Raw genomic sequence first — 24558 nt, forward strand, 5'->3', positions numbered from 1 at the left:
CTGGGATCCTGGCCTGGCCTACCTGTCTCAGAGACAAATTCACTGTATCCTGCTGGGGACTTTTCCTTATTCACTGAGGTTCTGCCTCTGCCAGTATTTAGGGCATTTAGGAAGAAAGATTTCCTTCTCTCTCTTCCTGCCTCCTTTTCCTTTGCCCCACGCCCCTCCGCCCTGCCCCAAATCCAGCATAAGCCTGGCTAATTAGGACAAATTACAGCAGGTGGCAACTTGACTTTTTTTTTTTAACTTCACAATCCACCAGGGACTAAAAAGCTTTAAAGCAATTTCTCATTTAATCTTCAAACTCAAGTCTAAATTTCACTGCAATCAAAAAGCATAGATTTGATGATTCATTTCCTTCACACTTTGCAAGGTTTAATATCTTTCTTGAAAGGGATCAACACATCCTAAAGATAATTAAGCAACTGTCATTAAGAAGCAGTTGCAGTCTTCTTAACGGCCTCCCCCGACTCTGCTTCTCAGTGCCCTCTAAGTGTATACGTAAGGTGAGAAATGACTTTTCCCTTTTCTGAGGTTGATATTCCATATCCAAAAGCTTTATATCCTTTAGCTTAGACAGCCAACCAGTCTTACCTCTGAATGATGAGGTCAACTTTTAATTAATTTCCTCCATTGCATACAAAGGTCTAGAAATATTACATATCTCTCTCCTGCTACCTCCAATTTCTCTTGACCATTCATTTTTACCTATAGATTGCCCCCAAAGGCCTACCCAAAACAATTCCAGATGGCTTTTGGGTGGGGGGAACCCTATATTTGACCATTCAGCAAAGGGTCTACTGAAGTGACTTTCAAACTTTATCAAGCTTAAGAGAAGGAATTGAAATCCTGTTAAAACACAGATTCCTTGGTCCTACATGCTGAGATTTTGATTCATGGGTTTGGGGGTGTGCCCTGGGAATCTGCATTTCCTACAAGCTACCAGGTGATGCTGACGCTGTTAGTCCTTAGACCACACTTTCCATAGCTCTTGTATAGGGAACCTGGGGAGGGAGAATTAACAAACACTAGGTGCCCCAAAAGATGCTTATGTGTAGGGTGCATGGTTTGCCCATGAGAGCTTTAATTTATACCTTTTGTCCTGTTGGCCCGACTGGTGAAACATGTCCCAGACTTGATTTTAAGTGATAAGGTTCATTATCTCATCTCGTCCTTATAAAAATTCCCAGGGCAAGTATTATTATCCCATTTTGCAAAGGAGAAACTGAAGCTTGGACAGTTGAAGCAAGCTTGCCTGAGGTCATGCAGTCAGTAAGTGAAATAGCCTGGAAGTGAAGCCAAGTATGTTTTGCTCCAAATCCAGGCCTTTAACTAATGTTCATGAACCTGCCCAGCCCCATCTTACTCCTCTTCGGGGCAGGACGGACAGGGCAGGGGCATGGTCCTCAGAGGCTTCAACCTGCCATTCTTACCATTCCACAGGGAACCCCAATTTTCCAGTTATAGGCAAAAGTGAAGTTAGGAAAGGCCAATGTTAGGAGAAGAGAGGAACTAAATCAGTCAACAGAGCGAGTACTACAAAGTAGCCCAAATCTTTCAGGAGCAACTGACCTGAAGATATCAAGTGACAAATGACATAATCAGGAATGTGCTTCAGTGCAGTTTGGCCTCTCGTGCATTTCATGCAAAGAAAACAAGACTATTTATGTCTGTGAAGGGACATCAGAGATCACCTAGCAGGTGGTACTCCTTGTCAACACTCTTGAGGAATGTGAGTAGCCATGAGTAACAGTAACTACGGCTCCATTTCAACTTCACAGAGATTTTCAAGGGGGGAAGGGGGTGGGGAGTGGGGAGGGGGACAGAATCTTGGGGAGGCATGTGTGAGGGCAGCATGTGGCCCTGGAAAAGGGCCCCTCACTAGTTCTGATTTGGTCCTTATACAGACAAATCCCACTATCCTCTGAGGGTCACTGAGTCCATGCCTGTATTTTAACACCTGGAGAATCTAAGGCCTTTGTCCAAGAGAAAGTGTCTCCCTACTCTCAATGAAGGATAGTGGCTTTCCTCCCCTTGGTGGTTAAATGAGTCTTCCTGGAAGAAACAAAGAAGGGAGAGTCCTAAAAGTATGTAAGAGAACTGAGAGGTCTCAAAGGAAACTAGATTTCTCCCTCAGGTCCTCTTTTTGTCTGTAGTGTTTGTTCTCTGGGATTGTTAGTCTCCACACCTGCACACTGACTTGGCAACAGAGATGCCGATGAAACAGAGAAGCAGACACATGCATTGAACCAATATGAACAGATTTGTACATCTAAAATTAACTTAGCAATGATCTTCAAACACTTTTTGTTAATATCCAAAGAACCAAGAATTTATTTTTATGGAGGTATTTCAGAGAAACAACTAAATCACTTCAAACAGACATTCCTTCTTCTGTTCTTTCCTCCTTTGCAGGGACATGAAATATCTACATTACCCTCTTCTAGGACAAAGGACGGTGACTACTAACCTTTGTGGGTCATGCATGCTTAGAAGAAATGTGTCTGAGCAAATGTTCCCACATACCTGGAAACCAAATAAAAAATCCCGTCAACTGAGACTTCAAGGTACCCTACCTTGGGGGAGGTGAAGGTACATTTGAGTTTCCGGGGCACTCTCTCATGGGCCATTTCAGTCCACTCAGCAAACATATCATCTCGGTAAGCCAGGGAAACGTCCATGGAAACTTCTGCATTTTCTCCTGCAAGAGAAAGGATGCACAATTCAGAAACAGCTTCTGGGAAGATACTTTGGAAAGAGTTTAAAAATTCCAAATGCCAAACGTGACTCTCCAAACCGGAGGACTTAAAAGTCATAGGATGACTGTCTAAGCTGGACGTTGGGTCCCCTCCCATAACCAACTGCTCTGCCAAGGAGTCAAAGAGCATCCACTTAAAGTCCTCCAGAGGCGGGGGTCTCACTCTCTCTGAGGCAGTTCAAATGGTCAGATTCCAACTCACGGTCAGCATTCATCCTCCTTAACTTGCACCACTGGTCCTAGGTCTGCCTGTAGGAGTCCCACAGCAGATGAGATCCTTTTTCCACAAAAGTTCCTTAGGCACTTGAAACCTGCAACTCATCTGCCTGTGTTTCCTCTCCTCTCTGATAAAAATGACCAACTTTTTCAGCCACCCCTCAGAGACATGATTTAAGTACCTTGGGTGCTTTCTTCAGGACACAATCTAGTCTGAAAGCATCCTTTTTAAAAATTATCCCCAAGAAGCTCTCAAATATAGGCTCTGCTGCTTCTCAAAACCCCTTCTTCAGAGTATGGACGAAGTTAATATAAGAGGTAAAGGGTTTTTCCAAATTAAAGACTTATGCACAGACAGGAATATAATAATAAGTTCATAATTGTGCAAAGGAACGTTCACATACACTTCCATATCAATAAGGACCATGAATGGGTTTAACTCACCACAGAACTCATTAAGGAAATTAGAGTAATAAAAACTGCCTCTACCCATTTTGTCTGTTTTATACTCTGTTGAGCAAGCTCAAGAACAGAGGAGTCTTAATGGAGGAAAAAAAGCACAGACTACATTTCCAAAATGACCTTGGTTGGGGTTATGAGACTGGGCTCAGTTCTAGGCTCTGGAACCTGAATATCAGGTCACAAGGGAAAGATAAGAATAACTGCTGTCTGGAAAATTAGGGCTGTTCTTTCCACTGACCCAGCGTGGCTTGTAGACAATTTGACAGTGCGGTGAATCCCTGGTTCTCTGAGGAAATCTAGGAAGAGAAGGAAATAATGCAGGAAAGAAGGAATTTGAGGCCATTCTGATATAGACCAAACCTTCATTAACATCAGTACCCGCTCCTTTATTAGTATCATTTAAACCCTCAGTCATTAATAATGAACTATCAGAAAAAGAAAGTAAAAAAAAAAAATCCCATTTAGATTCACATCAAAAAGAATAAAATACCTAGGAATAAACTTAACCAAGAAGATAAAAGACCTATACTCTGCAAACTGTAAGATACTGATGAAGGAAACTGAAGATGATACAAAGAAGTGGAAAGATCTCCCATGCTCTTGTATTGGAATAATTAATATTGTTAAAATGGCCATGCTACCCAGAGCTATCTACAGATTTAATGCAGTCTCTATGAAAATACCCATGACCTTTTTCACAGAACTAAGACAAATAACCCTAAAATTTATATGGAACCACAAAAGACCCAGAATTGCCAAAGCAATATTGAGATAAAAAGAATAAAGCTGGAGGTGTCACCTTCCCAGATTTCAGACTATACTACAAAGCTACAGTAATCAAAACAGCATGGTACTGGCACAAAAACAGATACATAGATCAATGGAACAGAACAGTGAGCCCAGAAATAAACCCAAACACCTGTGGTCAATTAGTCTATGAGAAAGAAAGCAAGAATATACAATGGAGAAAAGACAGTCACTTTATTAAGTAGTGCTGGGGAAACTGGACAGCTACATGTAAAAGAATGAGATTACAACATTTCCTCACACCATATATAAAAATAAACTCAAAATTGATTAAAGACCTAAATGTAGAACATGACACCATAAAGAAGATAACATAGGCAGAACACTCTTTGACATAAATCACAGCAATATTTTTTTGGATTTGTCCCCTAAGGCAAAAGAAACAAAAGCAAAAATAAACAAATGGGACCTAATTAAATGTAAAAGTTTTTGCATGCAAAGGAAAGCAATGATAAAACAAAAAGACAGCCTACAGAATGGGAGAAAATATATGCAAATGATGCAACTGACAAGGGATTAATATCCAAAATATACAAACAACTCATACAACTCAATATCAAAAAAACAAACAATCCAGTTAAAAAATGGGCAGAAGACTTGAATAGACATTTTTCCAAAGAAGATATACAGATGGCCAACAGGCACACGAAAAGATGCTCAACATTTCTAATATTAGAGAAATGCAAGTCAAAGCACAGTGAGATATTACCTCACACAAGTGTTGGTGAGGATGTAGAGAAAAAAGAACTCTGTACACTGTTGGTGGGAATGTAAATTGGTGCAGTCACTACAGAAAACAGTATGGAGGTTCCTCAAAAAACTAAAAATAGAACTACCATACAATCCAACAATTCCACTCCTGGGTATATATCCAGAAAAAATTAAAACACTAATTCGAAAAGATACATGCACCCTTATGTTCACAGCAGCACTATTTTCAGTAGCCAAGATATGGAAGCAATCCAAGTGTCCACTGACAGACAAATGGATAAAGATGTGGTATAAATATATATATATATATATATATATATATATATACACACACACACATATATAAATACACACATACACACATAAGCACACACAATGGAATATTACTCAGCCATAAAAAAGAATGAAGTTCTGCCATTTGCAGCTATGTGAATGGACCTAGAGAATATTATGCTTTGCTTATGTCAGAGAAAGACAAATGCTATATGATATCACTTACATGTGGAATCTAAAAAATAATACAAACGAATGTATATAGCAAAATAGAAACAGATATAGAAAACAAACTAGTGGTTACCTGCAGGGAGAGGGAAGGGGTGAGTGGCATGTAAGGGGTATGAGATTAAGAGATACAAACTGCTATGTATAAAATAAAAAAACAACAAGGGTATATTGTATAGCATAGGGGATTACAGCCATTATTTTATAATAACTGTTAATAGAGTATAATCTGTAAAAAAAAAAAAAAAACCTGAATCTCTATGCTGTATATCTGAAACTAATATAATACTGTAAATTAACTACACTTCAATGAAAAATTAACAAAAGATAATAAATCTCAAACATGGTGAACTGGCTACTTATGTTTTCCTCCTCTCACTCCTGAAACTCCAAAAAAAAAAACCAAACAACAAACAAAAAAACAGTAAAAGAACACAAAGGATATTAAATCACAAGGGGAAAAAAAAATGGTAGTGACATGAGCAAACCAGAGACTGCAACAATTTTTTCGAAGATGAAAAACAGATGGAGTAGGATTTCCTGACAGCCAGAGATGGGCACAGCCGAAACTCCACAGAAGGGATATTTTGGAAAAGTGAGCCAACATGTCCAACAGACCCCCAAGCCACTCAGAACTGGAAAGCACTAGGTGTGACATAAGACAGAAGAGGCAAGATGCTGACAACAGAGTAGTGGGGTCAAAGTCTGTACACAGAATCACTGGAACCCTAGTTCTCATCCATCTTCCCATCTCCACATAGTCCAGGAGACTCTGGACTTGAGGACACCAGGCTGTGCAGAGACCCAGGGCTGAGAATGGATAATAAGAGTCTGTATAAGAAACTGTGGGATGCCTGGCTTGGCAGAAGCAATGCTCAGAGTTTGTGTATCCTCTTGGTTAGGCACCAGAATGGCTACAACTGTTTGTCACTTGGCAGCCTCAGTGGTCCAAAGAAAGAACTGAGCAGAGATCCCATCTGTGAGTTGAATATTAGGCACCAGGGTACCTCCTTTTCATTTCTAACATTGTGATTAGGAATTGGGACTTTCAACTCTGTCGAAAGGGCACTTCCAGAACCACAGAACTCAACAGTATAAATCTGAAAGGTATAAAGGAAGTTATCAATTCTCATATTGTGCTCCTTGGAGGACCAGGGTTCAGAGCAGCACTGGCCTTAGACACAGCACAGCAGGAGGGGCCCTGAATCTGGGCGCCACACTTTTCAAGGGTCCCGCTCGGTCTGGCCCTTTTCCAGCTGTTCTCTTCCTCTCCAGATGAGAAGACCCTGAAGTGAAGAGGACATGTCCATCAAGAGCCTAACCCCTTCCACAATTTTTAGAACATAGTCCAGGAACTCAGGATCCCAGAATACATACCCAGACAGCTCTGAGCCTACTTCCACATCGTGGGACTGGGGGGGACCTCTTCCCCAGATCTGGCCTCCCAGAGGGAACTACACGACTACTTGTGCACCCTTGGGCTCAGGAGTGCTCAAAGGGCTGCTGTTTGGAGGAGGATACAGACAGAGACTGAGCTTGGAGGGTGGGGTGTCCACACAGAAACACACTCTCTGTGTGGGATGGAGCCAGGGGTGGGAAGAAAAGACATCTAGAAGCCCACACTCGCTGGTCCATCACATTTTTGGCACAGAATTCCAAGGCATCCAAGAATCTTAAATTCACATCCAGACTTGCAGTGCATTACAAAAGTAAATTTGTTACAATTGGATGATAAGACTTATTTGGCTTAATAATTTGGTAAGCCAAGTTTATCACTTTAAAAATATTTAGACATGTGGCAGCCATGCCTTCATAGGTACTCTTACCTTGTACCCCACAAATGTTAGGAGTGGGCCTGGTACAGAGTACAGGGTACAGGCCCTGGTACAGGGCCTGGTGCCTCTGGGAGAGAAAGGGCCAGACAGACTGGCCTCCTGGCCTGCTCCAGCTTTAAAAGTTATTGCCACCTGTTGGGAATCCCCAGACTGTTTTAAAATATGCTGTTAAAAACAAACAAAAGGGGTTTCCCTGGTGGCGCAGTGGTTGAGAGTCCACCTGCCGATGCTAGGGGACACGGGTTCGTGCCCCAGTCTGGGAAGATCCCACATGCCGTGGAGCGGCTGGCTGGGCCTGTGAGCCATGGCGACTAAGCCTGCACGTCCGGAGCCTGTGCTCCACAACGGGAGGGGCCACAACAGTGAGAGGCCTGCGTACCACAAAAAAAAAAAAAAAAAAAAATTTTAAACACTGTTTTCGTGTACAATTACTCTGTGTTAGGTCCTCGTGACTTCCGTGCTTTCATTTAAATGACCTCATGAAACAACTTATAAAGTGGGCATGGATATTTCCTTTTGATTAGTGAGTAAACCGAGGTCCTCAGATATGAAGTGACTTGCCTAAAGTTGTATTATTGTTGGTAACATGAGAAAGAGAAGTATTTTGAAACTGTCTTAAAAGACAACCATCTTATTTGTATGGCTTAAAGAAAACTGGGTAACTTGTGATGAAAGAAGCCCCTCAAACTAGTCACAAACTATGAATAGGTAGGTCTTTAATAAAAGCAAGTCTCCGCGTGTACACTGTCCCCTTCGGTCATCACACCCGTCCTATAAAGAAGTTAGTTATATAAATTGTCCAAGAGTACATGGCTAGTAATTGCAGAGCTGGGCCTTAAACCTCAGTCCGGATCACCCCAGACCCCACCACCCTCTGTTACCTTCGTTGGTAGAAACAGAATTCAAAAGAAACTTAACAGTTGAATCAAACACACTGCATGCAGAGACCACTCAACTCCGACTAAACACAACTTTCTACAGGAGAGAAACACACCATTACTTCAGAAAACTGACTGGAGGAGTGTGATGCGACCCCTCCCCCCCCGCCCCAGCGTGGAGTTGGAAGCCTGGCGACGCTTGTGTTCATGTTGTGGATCTGGCCCTAACCAGGTGTGCAGTCAGGGACAGAAGTGAGCCCCGTGGACTGGGGGCAGCTGCTTTCAGCTCCAGCCATCATCGTAAGGCAGCACAGGTCTTCCGACCAGACCTGCTGCTTCTTTCAAGAGAAGCCAGAAATGCAGATGGTTATACAACATCTCTCAATCTTTAAATGTCAATAACCAATTCGCTAGAAGTAAAAGGAAACAAAATCTCTGCGCAGGTCAGCTAATAAGACATCAGGCAAGCTGTGTCATTCTTTGGGGGGACACTTTTCCTACTCCCCCCACACCACCGTTCTTTTCTTTCCATTTCAGCATTAGGCGAAGTTCTTTCTAAAGCTTTCTATTTTGGTTCATGAACTTTACCACATACCCTGCCTAATCCTCACACATCACCTCCTTACTTCCTTTGCCATCTGGGGGCAGGTGTTATCATTCCTGTTTGTGAGGCAGAGAAGCCAAGACTCAGAAAGCTTCACCCCTAGAAACATCAGACACTCAAGCTTCTAGAGTTTCATGGCGTATAATTCTTACAGAAACCACAGGGAGAATGGCCAGTTCAAGTGGCCCTCGAGCCTTCCCTGGCTGGACTCTGTGATCTCCCCTACCCACCCTGCCATGAACATTCAGGTTCCTTACCCTGTTGGAATAGGACTTGCCTCCTAGGATTCTGTGATCATTAAATCAGTTACTACAAGAAAAATCCTTAGAATAGTGCAGAAAGCATGAAGGGTTAGCTATTGTTTTTATCATTTTATTAGGGAAGTGAAAGTCAGTCTTATACTTACTTTAATTCAAAATAATTACCGGGTTTCAGGGACATGGAACCTCCCACTATGAACCCGTATCCAAACCTGGAACACAAAACTCAGAAAAAGGAAAACACTGGGCAGAGAAATACAGCAAAGCTCTGAAGTCAGCCACCAGAATCACTTCCTCTTCTGTCTCCAATGGACTCGGAAACAAAGTTCAGCTTTAATGACTATGTTGCATGTAGTAAAACACTGGTCTCCTGACACCCCTCCCCTCCCCACAGAGATAATGAAAGTAAAGCATCCAATTTGAACTCCCAGGGAGAATGGCAGGAAGGCCAAGGCTACCTCTGGCACCTGGAGAACCTTCCCTATAAAACAAGGATGCTGGTTATACCAGTTCCATGGGGTAAAGCTGTGAAGTATATCAGCATAGGGCATTTATAGATTTGAAATGCATGGTTTTCCACACCTAAACGAGACGAGCAGCTTTGCTATCCTGTGGGTTGTCGGAGCCTCGCGTTTCTCAAATGGCTTTGGAGACACATTTTGGTTGCAGGGAAAATCCATTCTCAATACTGGGAAGGGAGGTGTGGAAAGGCACACTCGGTTTTTCCATCCTGTTATGGGAGCAGTGCTCTGATGTGAGGAACCTGCACTCCAGGGTTCCGGAGAAGCAGACACAGACTGCAGAGTATCATTACAAGCAGAAAGATCTGTGCCTTTCCATATTGGGAAGTATAGACCAATCATATCCTTAAGAAGCATTTATCTCTGTATGAGTTAAAACGCCCTGCCCTGGGCTTCCCTGGTGGCGCAGTGGTTGGGAGTCCGCCTGCCGATGCAGGGAACACGGGTTCGTGCCCCGGGAAGATCCCACATGCCGCGGAGTGGCTGGGCCCGTGAGCCATGGCCGGCCGCTGGGCCTGCGCGTGCGGAGCCTGTGCTCCGCAACGGGAGAGGCCACAATAGTGAGAGGCCCGCGTACGGGGGAGGGAAACAACGCCCTGCCCTTCATGAGAAAAGTGTTTGCCAATCAGTTTTCTGAAGACAAGTGGAAGGCCAGAGAGGTGAGCCAGTCCTTAGCATAAGCCAAAAATGGTGGGGGGACAAATAGCTAGGAAAACAGTGTGAGCACCTCAAGAAACCTAGGGCCGCTGCTTAAGGTAAGAATGGTCCCTGTGGGAGGAGGGGCTAAAGTGATGAAAGATGAGCCTTCCTTGAGGAAAAAGAAAGAAAGTAATCAAAATGCTTCTTACTTACACTTTTAGAAACAGGTATTTGCCAGCCAGGATAGTACAAAGAGCTTGGCGGCCAAACAGATCTGCTTTTCAATTTAATCTTTATGTCTTCCTAGCTAAGAGACCTGAAATGTCTTAGTTTCCACCTCTGCAATATAGAAATAGTGGGACCTACTTCTCAAGGCTGTTGACAAGACCACTTGGCATATAGGTACTTAAAAATACTCACTCCCTTTCCATCCAGTCCTAGGATGGTTATGTTATATTATTGATCAATTAACTGGAAATAAAGGGGAAAAGGGGGAGGACAAGTTACATTAAGAGCTATTAAAGAAGTATTTTATGGTTGTCAAAAGCTTTTCAGTTCCCTAAGAAACCTTGATTTCCCTGGGCCCTTGTTCTGGGAAAAAAATTAAAGAGATTTCAAAATGCTCACATGCATTCCCACGTTACATAGGGGAGCTACCAGTCACCAGGTTTGTTTGGGTAACCTCAGAAGGAGGCCGTGCAGACCAGCCTCCTCCCAGCCTCCTGCAGACATATAATCTGAGATTATTTATGCCAGCATTCCTACCCTGATCAAAAACTCCCTGACCTGGCTTGTATTTTCTTGACGTTTTCAATTAAGGAAATAACAAAACCAGCCCTGTCCAATATCCACGGTTAGGTCTGGCAAAAAAGGACTCAGCTAATTATAAATTTGGTCTGCGCTGTTTTCTTAAGATGCCCTAGAGGCCTGGGTGTAAGCAGTTATAAAATGAATGAGTACAATTATTTCCCGAACCAGCCTAACAGTTTAGTTCACACCACCTCTCTCATTTTTCCCCCATCACGTCAAGCATTTGCGTTGTGGAGAAATATTTTCCACATGTAGGAAGACATTTTTCTAAGCATCATCAGAATGATCCCTTGCTATATTCTGAAGCAGTATCTCCTAATTGAAGTAAGCTGTCTATGAAACATGACTAGGGCATAGGGGAATGTTCCACACATCAGGTCCTTTGCAGTTAGAAAACATCCACTCACGCATATTGCACCCTACTGGACTACTTAAAGGCTATACATTTGGAAAAGTAGCTGAGGCATCAAATGTTTTGTAAACAAATGAATCTGCAGGACCACAGAATATAGAAAAAATACATCCTGGTGTTCACTGGGCTGTAGAATAGTCCCTTCCCCTTCCAACTCAGCTCACTTGCCCTGAGGGGTCTCATCTGCTCTTGGGACACCAGCCACCTCTCAAGTTCAGATTCCTCTCCTAAGTTTCAAATCTGCACGCTCACTACCCACTGGATGGCTTTATTTCTGTGGTTCAGAAAAGAAAGCCAAACCACCAAATCTGGTCAATTCTCTCAGCTCATCAAGTCTTGCAGATTTATCCCCATCTCTATCCTCACCACCACTCCCCGTGCTCAAGGTCACCATCATTTCAGGTCTAGATGACACAAACACATGCCCCATGCCTGTGTTTCACACTGTAGCCAGATAGATGATTTCTGAGATACCTTCAATGTCTTTACATTACCCTCAGTCTAATGTCGAAACTCCTTAAATGGCACAGGAGACTAAGATCTGACACTTGGTTAGCATCCCAGGGTCTCATCTCGCAAACTCTTCCCTATTCCTGCCTCCCCAGACTAGTCACCTTAGCCCGCCATCCTGCCTCCAGCCTGGAAGATGGGTAAGAGTTCAGGCTCTGGAGAGAGGCAGCCTGGAATCACGGCCCACCTTGGCCACTTGGTGGCCAAGTAGGCAAGGTGTGCAACAGTAGGCAAGCCACTGAACTTCTCTCTCTATAAAAGGGGGAGAACAGCATGCCCATGTCCTATGGTTGTGAGGACTAAACGTGCTAATCACTCAGCACAGCCCTGGCGTACAGTAAGCACTCAGTAAACGCTGACTGCTTTTTTAAGTCTGCTACTCAAGGTTACCTACACTTACTGCACTTGGGGTCCCTGCTTGCATACCAGGTGTTTAATAGGTGTCCCCTTTGAGAGGAGGAATTACAAAAGAGCTTCTTTGCCTCTGGGCTGCAGACAGTACTCGGCAGGTAGTGCATGGCATTCCCACTCGTGCCAGAACAACTCCTGCTCATCCTCTAGAATTCTACAGATTCATTCCCGCCTTCCCTCACCCACTAAAACGGATGAAGTGCCCCTCCTCTTGCTCGCACAGTACCCTGTGTGTCCAGCGCTGTAACACGTGTCCTACTGCAGTTCAGCTACCTATTTACCTGTATCTCTTTCCCTACCCACCTCCCACTTAGACTGAGAGGTTCATGAAAGCCAGGGACTACCTCAGTTTTGCTCACAGCTATATCACCCATGTCTTTACAAATCAGATAGTCATTAAATATTTGCCAAATTAATGAATGTCATTCTTCTTCCTCCGAATATTCCTACAATCCAAAATTCCCTCCATCACTCCATCACCTCTATAACAAACGTGTGTAGTCTATAGTTTGCTGTGTTCTGGTGGCATTCACTTTCTTTTCCCCACTGCCTGCTTCCTTTCTCCCCCCACCCGCCCCCACCAACACACACACACACACACACACACACACACACACACACACTCAGAAAAAAGGATGTTCCTCAAATTTGGCCAAGGGTCCCATCAAGAAGCAATATGCCTGTTCCCAGGACTGGGTGGAAGGGGAGGGAGCCTGAGGGAGGCACGGTCTCCTTCCTCCCTCTCCATCTGAATTATAATATGGGGTTGCAGTAGGTGTTCTGCTTCAGAGGGCTAGTAGGGGTAAAGGAGGAGAAAGGATGTAGCCACAGGGACTAGAAACCAAATAGTCCTCTGACCTGTTCTAGAGTTCAAGATTTAAGTAAAGCAATAAAAAGATGGGTCTTTGAGGTGTGTACCATGCCTGCCCAAGTCTATAGGGATAAGAGAATAGGTGGCACTACTGGCAAGAGACTTCAGAGAAGAAAAACTGTACAGCACCCATTTGGGTATAACACGTCAGGTCTCTGGTAATCTACTCAAGCCTATTTTTCCAGGACAGAAAAGAAGCCCATCAGGAACTCATAACAGGATGTCATAACAGCTGGTGTGGCCACCAAGATGGAATAATGTACCTCTGAAACCTCTAATTCTAAATGGACCATCCAATCCAATTCATTTTTTCCTCCACCAAATATGTTTAAGCACCTACTAGTTTCTGTGCACAACAGTGGGGATGAAAAAGACATACAAGGCAAAGTCATTGCCCTCGATTGTTCACAGTATGGTGGGGAAGGCAGGCATATACATAAATAAGTATTATCTCATGTGGGTAGTACATCTAAAGTAGGTATATACAGTCAGTCCTCTATATACAGACGCAGAACCTGCAGATATACAAGGCTGACTGTACTGCACCATTTTATATAAAGGACTTGGGCGTCCATGAATTTTGATATTCAGGTGGATCCTGTAACCAATCCCCCAGGGATATCGAGGGATGGCTGTAGTCAGCACAAAGATGTCAAGAGTGCTAGGTAGGGGGACAAGAAATGCAGCATGGAATGCACGATCTTCTAGATTATCTCATCTAGAAGAGATGATGTTTAACTGTGAATCACAGGATGAGTAAGAGTTCACTAGGTAAGGAAGCAGGAGAAGAAATTACAGGCAGAGGGAGCCGCATGCCTAAAGAGTCACGGAAGCAAAAAATAGGACAGTGTGGTCAGAGAAATCAACTAATTCAATATGGCAGGGAATGGGAAAAGGAGTGGAGAAAACAGACAAGGTTGAGAGGAGAAAGGATTTTCTGACAAAGAGAAGAAACATGCTCTGAACACTGCATTTTATTTCTTTATTTATTTTAATATTTTACTTATTTATTTTTTTTGGCTGGGTTGAGTCTTCGTTGCTGCGCGCAGACTTTCTCTAGTTGTGGCAAGCGGGGGCTACTCTTCATTGCCGTGCACGGGCTTCTCATTGCGGTGGCTTCTCTAGTTGCAGAGCACGGGCTCTAGGCACGTGGGCTCAGTAGTTGTGGCTCGTTGGCTCTAGAGAGCAGGCTCAGTAGTTGTGGTGCACGGGCTTAGTTGCTCTGTGGCATGTGGGATCCTCCCGGACCAGGGATCAAACCTGTGTCCCCTGCATTGGCAGGCGGATTCTTAACCACTGCACCACCAGAGAAGTCCCAGCATTTTCTTTAGAAGGATGTTTAAGCAAAGAGATCTGGCAGCTGTGTGAAAGGCTGACTGGGATAAGGTGGGGGAAGGGGTAGAGAGATCGAGAAGAAACTGTGGCCCGCTGCACTTACACAGTTTTCAGCATGTTTAAGATTATTTCATCTCATAGTAAAGGTCACCAGAAGGACCTTCCCCATTTTCCAAGGAATTTGAACTCAACAATGAGCCAATCTTTTCCTAAAAAAGCTAGAGAAATCAGAACCATCCAAGCTGGCAAGTGTTAAAACACTGGAAAGCAAATGTGGCCACACTGCTCTTTCCTATTGACCATAATCAACATAAATGTGGAGTGAAAACAAACTTGAGAGCCAAGGGAGGGAAACACACAGTGGGTTTCTTTGCTTTCTCCCCAGGACACCATCAGTGCACAGAGCATCTAGAATAATAGCCAGTGTGATGGTTATGAAAATCTACCTGCCTCTCCCTCTCCCTCTCTCCCTCTCTCTCCCTCTCTCTCTCCCCCCCCCCATGCAATTAGAGAAGAGAGCTTCATTCACACTGAATCTAAAAATAGACAACAGCGGAATTCACAGACTGACAGCTGCATTCTCATACAGTAACCAGGAGAGGAAAGGGATGGCTAATTTAACTTAACAACTCCTAAAACAAACAGCCAGTAGAAGTCCAGGATAAAGAGAAAACACAAAGGTCACTTCTTCAAAGGGCTGGAAGAGGAATGGGGTCACTCTGTGGCAGTGTATTAGTCCTCCTCAAATCCTGATGAAACCAGTGAAGTAGTGTGCCCAGATCTGCCCAGAGTCCTTCAGACAGGAGCTCTGGCAGACAAAACGGCTGAAGAAATGCAATCAACATCAGGCAGGAGGGCCAGGACTTGTCTTCTTAACTTTTTCCTACATCACCTGGATACCTTAAAAGCTAAGAAAGTCACTCCATTTTCTAGATAAATTAGCTCTTCCCCCCTGCCTCACCCTACCTTCAGGAAGTCTAAATCACACCCTGCCTAGCCTGAGGCAGGAAAAAAAAAAAAAAGTTATCCAGTAAATTAACATGGATCATTAAGGGAAAGAAACCAGGTGTCTCAAAGGAATTCACCCTTTCTTTTTTCCTCTCCTTGGTCCCAAAACGTTTTGTTCCCCAGTCTGTCCTGCCCAGGGAGGGGATTATGGTTGGGCTTCAAAAGAAACAAGGGAATGCTTGTGGACAGGAAGCAGACTCTCTCTGCAGCTCTCCCACAGATCTGTGCTGGCTCTCAGGGCGGCTGCCAGCCAGCTAAATGTCAGATCGCTGCACCCCGCATTCCCGAGCCACACCACCTCCATCGCCCCGGTGACTAAGCTGTTTCAACAGCTGTGTCACTGCTGGAGTCAGGCCAGTGTTATTTGCACAGAGCATGTGCTTCATGTGGCTTAGGTGGGGAATTATTGCACACAGGACTGGGGTGCTATTTGCAGAGCAGGTCCTCCCCTTGATCATCAGCAACGGCATTCCCTGACCTCCGGGCAGCAACGGGACAATGTTGGGCTGCTGCTCAGGCTTCCGGGAGATGGTTGGACTCATAACACCACAAAGAGGGTGGAGGAGGCGTGTGTGTCTGTGTGGAGAAGGCGTGTGTGTCTGTGAGACAGAGAGAAGAAAACCAGGACCCTGGGTTGGGCCCCGAAGACCTCAATGGCCCCTCCCTCGATAAAAGCCACCAGTACTGAAAGGAGGTTCCTTCTGCTCTTCCTCTCCAGCCGTCTCCCTCAGTCTCTCCTGGGAAAGCCTCTTTCCTATCATGTAATGTTGGCACCCCCTTCATCTCTGTCGGTCTGTCTGTGCACCTCTCTGCAAACTTGCCTCTGAACAACACTAGGCCTGGGCAGCGTCCTCTTGCGTGCCTTGTGCCAGTGCCTCTTGTGTTCCCTCAACCCCTGGCCTTCCCCTCTCCCACTGCACCGCCTACCGTCGTTTATGTTTATCTCATTCCTGACGCAAGCTGGGCCCGTGGACTCTCGTTCGTGCCCTCCCACCCCCTACAGTCGAGCCTCTTGCTCAGCAAGGCAGGCACAGCAGGCATTCCTTACTAACTGCTGAACATAGCAACCCAGCTCCCTTCCAGCGAGGGCTGATGGGACCCGAGCAAAGGTATTGCACTTGTGGCCTTTCTTATCTGTGGGCAGGACCAGTTTCCACTTGTAGGCAATTCTACGCTGCATCCAACCAGGAGCCCTATTAACCTGCTCTCCCTCCTAAGTTGTTCTCACAACAGCAATCGGGCTACGTTTTCTGACATTAAAGAGATCCCAGAAATGTGTTTTCTTAACCGTAATTCAAAAAGAGTCATGTACCACAATGTTCACTGCAGCACTATTTACAATAGCCAGGACATGGAAACAACCTAAGTGTCCATCGACAGGTGAATGGATAAAGAAGATGTGGCACATATATACAGTGGAATATTACTCAGCCATAAAAAGAAACGAAACTGAGTTATTTGTAGTGAGGTGGATGGCCCTAGAGTCTGTCATACAGAGTGAAGTAAGTCAGAAAGAGAAAAACAAATACCGTATGCTAACACGTATATGTGGAATCTAAAAAAAAAAAAAAATGGTTCTGAAGAACCTAGGGGCAAGACGGGAATAAAGACACAGACGTAGAGAACGGACTAGAGGACACAGGGAGGGGGAAGGGTAAGCTGGGATGAAGTGAGAGAGTGCCATGGACATATATACACTACCAAACGTAAAATAGCTAGCTAGTGGGAAGCAGCCGCATAGCACAGGGAGATCAGCTCAGTGCTTTGTGACCACCTAGAGGGGTGGGATAGGGAGGGTGGGAGGGAGGGAGATGTAAGAAGAAAGAGATATGAGGACATAAGTATATGTATAACTGATTCACTTGGTTATATAGCAGAAACTAACACACCATTGTAAAGCAATTATACTACAATAAAGATGTTAAAAAATAATAAAAGGATATTATAAAGACATAAAAAAATAAAAATTTAAAAAAGAAATGTGTTTTCTTATAAAGGAGGTCTTGTATTTTAAAAAGAAATAAAACAATGATTCTCTAAAGCTCACATATATATATATATTTTTTTGCGGTACGCGGGCCTCTCACTGTTGTGGCCTCTCCCGATGCGGAGCACAGGCTCCGGACGCGCAGGCTCAGCGGCCATGGGTCACGGGCCCAGCCGCTCCGCGGCATGTGGGATCTTTCCGGAATGGGGCATGAACCCGTGTCCCCTGCATCGGCAGGCGGACTCTCAACCACTGCGCCACCAGGGAAGCCCTAAAGCTCACACTTTTGAGCGCCTATTATGTGCAGACATTTTCAGCAGCACATAGATGCCAGCCAGATGTCAATGATCACCTGCAATCTCAAAATGAGGAAACTGGGAAGGAGGCAAACTATGAACCAGGCTTGCCCACCTCCACCACTCCAGGCCTCTCCTATCATGTCATGAGTTCGGGGACGAGGCCTGTTTCTTGCTCTAGAAAAGCCACTAATTAGCTGTACAATTGGAGTAAGTCATTGTACACATTGTATTCTTTCATTAAATCCTGACGTTGAACGTATGATGACTAAGGTCCTTCCGGTTCTAACATCTCCTGAATGCAGAAAACGAAACCACTAGCTTAACTGCCTTCTACCTTTGAGGCACTGCAGTAAAAAGGAAGAACAGTAGAACAATTCCTATCCTCAGGGCACTTATAATGGAGTTGGAGCAACCGGGGATAAAACCTTGATTTTGACTAACATGAGTTAAACAGAAACAAATACAAAAATACCAGAGTCCATGGTAGTCCTTGAGAAAAAACAAAGTCATAACTATAAAAGGACAAAAGTGCATTTCAACAATGGTTTCTCTCCCCCCCCCAAAAATATCTTTGTGCTGCTGGCAGGAAAAGCCAGCTCTACCAGAAGGGATCCCTTCTATTTCACGGGAAAGCTTTGTTTCCGACAAGTTTCGTAAAGGAAAAAGTAGGCTAGAACACGCTTTTTATTTCCAACCCACCTTTTCTTCGTTCCCATGAATGAGGAGGGGATAAGAATGACAGCAGGCAGCCAGGGAGAAAAATAATATGGCTGGTGGGTCCTGACCTCTTGGATTCCTGCCGACAGAGAAGCCCGAGAGGCAACATTTAATTGTGAAAAAACCAGCCTTGCTTGCCTCTTATCTTTCTCCTCTGTGACTTAAAACCCACAATTACTGGCAACCCCTAGATTCCGAGTCACTCAGCTGGTGGTGGCAGCAATGGCTGTGTCTGTAACTGAAAAGAAAAAGGGGAGTTCGATTTTACCTGCCTCGGAAGCCAGCCTTGTGCGAACACAGCCCTAACACAGCTTTATGACTTCTCCCATTAAAAAGTTCACAGATGCCCTCCCGTCGGGAAGACCACCATGCGAGAAGTCCAGATGGAAAAAAAAGAAATTCCATTTCCAGCTGCTGTATAATTCAAAGGACAAGCTATGAGTCTCAAATCCTGAATTCCACATTTCATTTCAGCCCTAAATATGTGATTTTCAATTCCTTTTCTCAAGGATCAAACTCCAAATTTCTTAGCCCGGTCATCAAGGCAACTCACCGACTGGCCCTCTATCTTTCAGGAGCTTATCTTTTCTCTCCAATCTAGAATTCTTCTAACAAGTAAATTTACTGTCCTTTGCATACAACACGTCATTTCACAGTATTTCACGGTGGAAAAATATGGGTCTTAGTTCTGCCTTTCTCAGCTGCAGACCAGACGACCTTGGAGAAGTCACATACCTTCTATAATCTCAGTTTGCAGACCTCTAAAAGGTTGTCACCCACATACCTCTGCTCCCATCTTGACCTATTACTCTATTCCCAAACATTTTAATTTACATATTCATATGTTTACAGTCAAATAAGATTAAATCATCCCTTGTGGACATATTCTCCTACAAGGATGCTGAGAATTTCCCATAACTTCTATTTTAGGGTGTTCTCCAATTGCTTAGGTGGTGATCAACATGAAATTTGGCACTCATGGGGTCTACCTATACCATGAAGTTGGAGCTCTTACCTTGAGATTCATAAACCTCTAAATTCCACAGACGACCTTAGGTCTTCTGTTGAAGTATGAATACATAATATTTGAATGGGGCTTATGCACATTTTTCTCCCAAGGTCAAGGTCCTTGATCCAAAGTTAAGAACCACTGTCCTGAAGTAATGAAAGGCCTAAGGCCATCATCCACCCAGGTTCTTGTTTTGTACATTTGACTCTGCTTCCTCCCTTTCTGGGCTACTATATTCTCTCCAGAACTCACATTTCTTCTCTCTGCTCAAGTCCAAGAATAATAACTCACCTTTACTGAGCATTTACTCTGTACACTTACTATGTAGAGGCCTCACGTGTATTTTATTCTAGTTTCATCCTTAAAACAATCCTAATAAGGGTGGTACTACTATTATATCTATTCTACTGATAAAGAAAATGAAGTATAAGGAAGTTCACAAACTTACCAAAAGTGTCATATAATTTATAAGTGATAGGTCAGGGATTTGGCCCCAAAACTCTGGCTTCCCAGAACAAAATAAGGCTGCCCTTGGATTGTTTCTTTGCCATCAGATAGTAGACAGTCACAAATTCCAACATCTCCTTTAGGACTCCACCCTTCAAGACTCAGTTAAAAAACTGTCTTCGAAGTTAGTTCATCATTGCCCCTTCTGTGTTCACGGAATATTCTGGGCACTTAGCACTGAACACATTAGTGTGATTTTTTTGTTTCTTTCTCTCTGAACTAGACAGTGAGCACCTAATTCTTTTGACTACATCTCAAGTATTTACTGTGCCAGGGGCTGTGCTAGGGACCCAAAGATGAACAAGATACAGTCCTTGCCCTCAAAATTCAGTCTTTCAGGATAGAGAGAAGTAAACAAAGAAGGGTCATGATGTTTTTTGAAACTGTATTATGAAAGATAAGGACTTATCTTTATACCTTAATTCCTGAGTAAAAAATGCCAGCACATAGTAGAAGCCCAATAAATAAGCAATAAATGAATGCAGGACATTGGGAGGGGGGCCTCAGAAACTGGACTGTTAAATTTAAGAGATCTACCATCCCTTTATGAAAACTCTTTGAGGTTATTTGTATACTGACTCACCTAAAAACTGTTTCCTGTGTTGGTGTCTATGATACATTTTTTAATGTCAGACTAAAAATACACTTCCAGTACACCAACCCTGTCTGCCTACCCAAGGACTAGAAATGAACACAAGGTAACACATAACAAAATAAAAGACAAGAAAACTCACTCATTTCAACACTAAGTTCACCCACTAACAAAGAGGCATCCATCCCCACTGAGCAGCATCTTCTAAAATGGTTACACTTAAGAGTCTTTGAAGTAACTGATTCACAAAGCTGAAGGGATACTCATGAGATTTTTATAGAGCCAAAGAATCTTAAGTGAGTCATGGACTCTTCCGCAAAAGAGATGTAGAGTGGATGGAACCTTAGGAGTCATCTCGTATGATTTCCCACTCAGATCAGGAAGCCTCTCCAGAGCACTATGGATGGGTTCACGCCATAGACTCAGTGGGATCAAGGCACTAGAGTTCCAAGATTGCTTTCACTTATAACCCCTCTATTTCTCAGCTGGGGGACTTTGGACAAATCATTTAGCTTCTCTCATCCTCAGTTTCCTCTGATTTTATAAGGGAGAAGAACTATTAAGATGATCAGATGAAATAAAATAAAGTTGTCTTAATCAGAGATGATTTGCTTGCAAGTAACAGGATTTTATGCACGCTAGCTTAAGCAGAAATTAGCTGGAAGGATACAAAGGTATCTCAAGAAACTCAGGACACAAAGTGCTGACAAGCTTGAGGAACCAGAACCAGGAAGAGAAAACTGTCAGAGAGAGATTCATCATTTGCAGTTGATCATAATTATACCCCATAATTATGGTCCTTTGTCTCCATTTTTCTCTTTGCATCTGATTTTCCCAATCTGCCAAACAACTTTTCTCTCCAACATCTCCAACACCTCCTGCCCAGGTAGCCCCCAGGACTTTTCAGTTTAAATGCCAATGAAGGTGGGCCTAGAAATAGTGAATCCCGATTTGTTATAAGAGAGAATCTGATTGTTCCCCCTTGGGGCAAGGGCCCATCCTAATCCAATCAGCTGTGGCTGGGGGACTGATCATGTGGCCAGGTGCCCACTCAGCAGGCACGGTGGAAGCCCACACTCAGAGAGGAGAGATAGACAAGTTCTGCAGGAAAATGACATGAGGCCAAAGCAAATGGCTGGCAACACACACAACCACCAGCACCCCTAGTACAAAAGTACTTTGTAAAGAAATCACCACCAAATGCAAGTTATCACTTGGGGTCATCATTATGATTCCCCCCTCAACCAGCTTCTGGTTGATTACTATCAATGACAGGCTGCTCACTACTTGAAGAGACAGCCTTTTCATTGCTGAACAACTTCAAGTATTAAAACTCTTTTCTACATTGACAGTAACTTTTTAGAAGATACTAAATTTAAATGTTTACAATCTTCCCCCAACCCTTACCTTTAAAGAACACATAATCTTGCTTGTTAGGTCAGGCCTGGGCTTTCCTTTGTGGTCATAATATGAATAACCAGTGGGGCAGGAAAGATAGATTCATTGGACAATTACTTTAGGAAACAACCTAAACCAGAACAATTAAAAAACCAGAACCTCTTCTTCCTTTAAAGAATTACTACTACCTCTCCTACTAATACCATTAGCACTAACTTACTAAAGCAAAAGAGGAACTGGAACCATTTCTAGCATCAGCGTGTAGACAGTAGGTAGATGTTGAAGAAAGTGGTTTTTTCCATTGTAGAATCCCTGGCACCTTTGCAAGTAGAATTCTGCTTTGCTTAACAAAGGATTTTCTTTCCCCATCTAACTTTCTTTTGCTTTGAAAAGCATCATCCAGAAAATAATTTTACTTCATATTTTCTTAGGTTACCCAAAATAAAGGTATGATTCCCCATAAAATAACCTCATATTAGCTATGTGGTGATTGGCTGGCATTTAAATATTAACAAAAATACCCCAAATTAGAAGAGGAGGTAAAAGCACAAAGACACCTTCTATATAGTGGAGCACCAACAAGGAATCTGCTGCCGCTGGTGGCTCTGCTGCTCCCATTTTTCATTGATGTCACCAGGCTTTTATTTTAGTAACCAGGATATACTTGTTATGGATGCAAAGAGAATCTCCTCATTTATATTCTAAACTCAGAGCAGGAAATGAGACACATGGGTGATCTGCAGCTGTGGCACTATAAACAGGACCAGCCTACCTCCTAGTCTAGATTCTAGACTACACTACATTTCCTGAACTTGGGAGATTAAAAAAAAAAAAAACAGAGAGAATACACCATTTTAGAAAGACCAGCACAACTTCTGTCCAAGAATCTTAGAGGCCGCTGTTTGGCAGAAGGCTCACTGCCCTGTATATGGTAGCTACTTGTTGCTAGGTACCATCCACCTGCCTACATGGCTGATATACACCGGGAGATCCTGCTCTGTCTCCAGCCAGCTGTGCTACAGTGGGCAAGTATTGTAAGGTTTCCTCATCTAGTAAACTAAAGGACTAGTTCTTTAACATTTTGGAGCCAAACACCCATTTGAAAACCTGACAAAAGCCACAAACCCTTTTACTCCCAAAATGCACATAAGTAAATATGACTAAAATTTCACACAGTATCAGGGGCTCATGTGGCTCTTGAACCCTACCCATAGACTCCTGGTTGAAGGTAATTAGAGCAGCAGCACTCTAACCTATCTTCCAGTGCTCAGAGTCTGCAATCACACAGTTGATGTTTAGTAACAATTACTGCAAATTATTCAACACCATAGATGAGTGTTTTGCTAAGACTAAAGACCAATCCAAAACGATCTAGCTTCCAATGTTAAATTGACTGGTAAATCAATGAATGACTGGAAGGAAGTGGGAGGGACTGGATAAGCAAACTATAAACATTAATAAAACATCTTGGGAAGGTTTTGAGAGGCCAACTCTGTTTTTCAACTGGATTTTTTCATTTGGAAATACATAACACGAAACCATTGAGCCAGATATAGAGATCCAGACAGCTTTGTAGTGATGCTGTCCAAGTCACGCGCTTACACCCATCACACCCAAATAAAACAAAGCCAAAGGTTTCCACGCTCCTGCCAATATAAACACGTTCACAACGGTTAATTCCAAAGCTGTGCCTGATGATTGCCACAAAGGGAAAGATAATCCATCAATGAGAGTAAACAAACATGATGTCCTTAATATTCACTATCCTGGGTTAATCAACAAAATATGGTCTTCTCCCATGATTTTAGTTTCCTTCTATTTCAAGTCAGTAGGTAAGACTGAGTCATGCTTGTAAGTTCTAGGTTCTAGCCTTTGTTTGAAGGGGAAACACACTCCATAAGAAAAAGGACTGGCCGTGTAAATCCATCTCAAATAGTGACAACCTCTTAACCTTTACCCACCACCTCAAACCCCACTCCATTTAAGTCTGCCACATCTTTCTGGTGTGTTTTGAGCTTTTTCAGCTTATCTTTTTTTAAGGGGGAGGGGAGAGAGGAGAGGAAAAATTTGAAGTTTTTATTTCTGCTCACATTGACTCTGGGGCAGGTAAAGAAATTTAAAAGGTAACTTAAAAAATCTTGGTGTCACCAGCCTGTAATAAAAACTGTCCAACCAGAAATGTTTCTTATAGAGACTGTGACATGGTCATGAATCAAAGAAGGTCTCTATTAGGGGAGGTGGGGGAATGGGAGTGGGAGGGTAGAATTAGATTTCTTCTCAGTGACTTGCTTCAGTATAGTTTGTTAAAGAGGATTATCTGATGAAGCATGGAATTCCAGTTATGTGCATACCATATTACCAATGGTCTGTTCCATCACAGTAGTTGTAGTTTTATGGTGTACAGAATCCTCTGCCCCATTAAGCTCTCTTTGTGGACTCTTCCCAAGAGGCATCTCAAAATATAATAGAATTAAGAAGCATGACTCTTGCTGATGGTCAA

The 24558-nt window shown here is 43.3% G+C and overlaps 1 protein-coding gene across 2 annotated transcripts in view; it reads right to left on the reverse strand.

Moving 5' to 3' along the window:
* The window catches only part of WLS (Wnt ligand secretion mediator), a 107138-nt gene that overhangs the window by 38731 nt on the left and 43849 nt on the right, over positions 1-24558 (reverse strand). For both annotated transcript variants that reach the window (XM_065878978.1, XM_065878989.1), the window contains one exon: positions 2577-2701. In XM_065878978.1, the coding sequence (XP_065735050.1) occupies positions 2577-2701 (125 nt within the window). The remainder of the gene's footprint in view (positions 1-2576; positions 2702-24558) is intronic.

This window comes from Phocoena phocoena, chromosome 1 (assembly GCF_963924675.1).
Source record: "Phocoena phocoena chromosome 1, mPhoPho1.1, whole genome shotgun sequence".
Taxonomy (NCBI): Eukaryota; Metazoa; Chordata; class Mammalia; order Artiodactyla; family Phocoenidae; genus Phocoena; species Phocoena phocoena.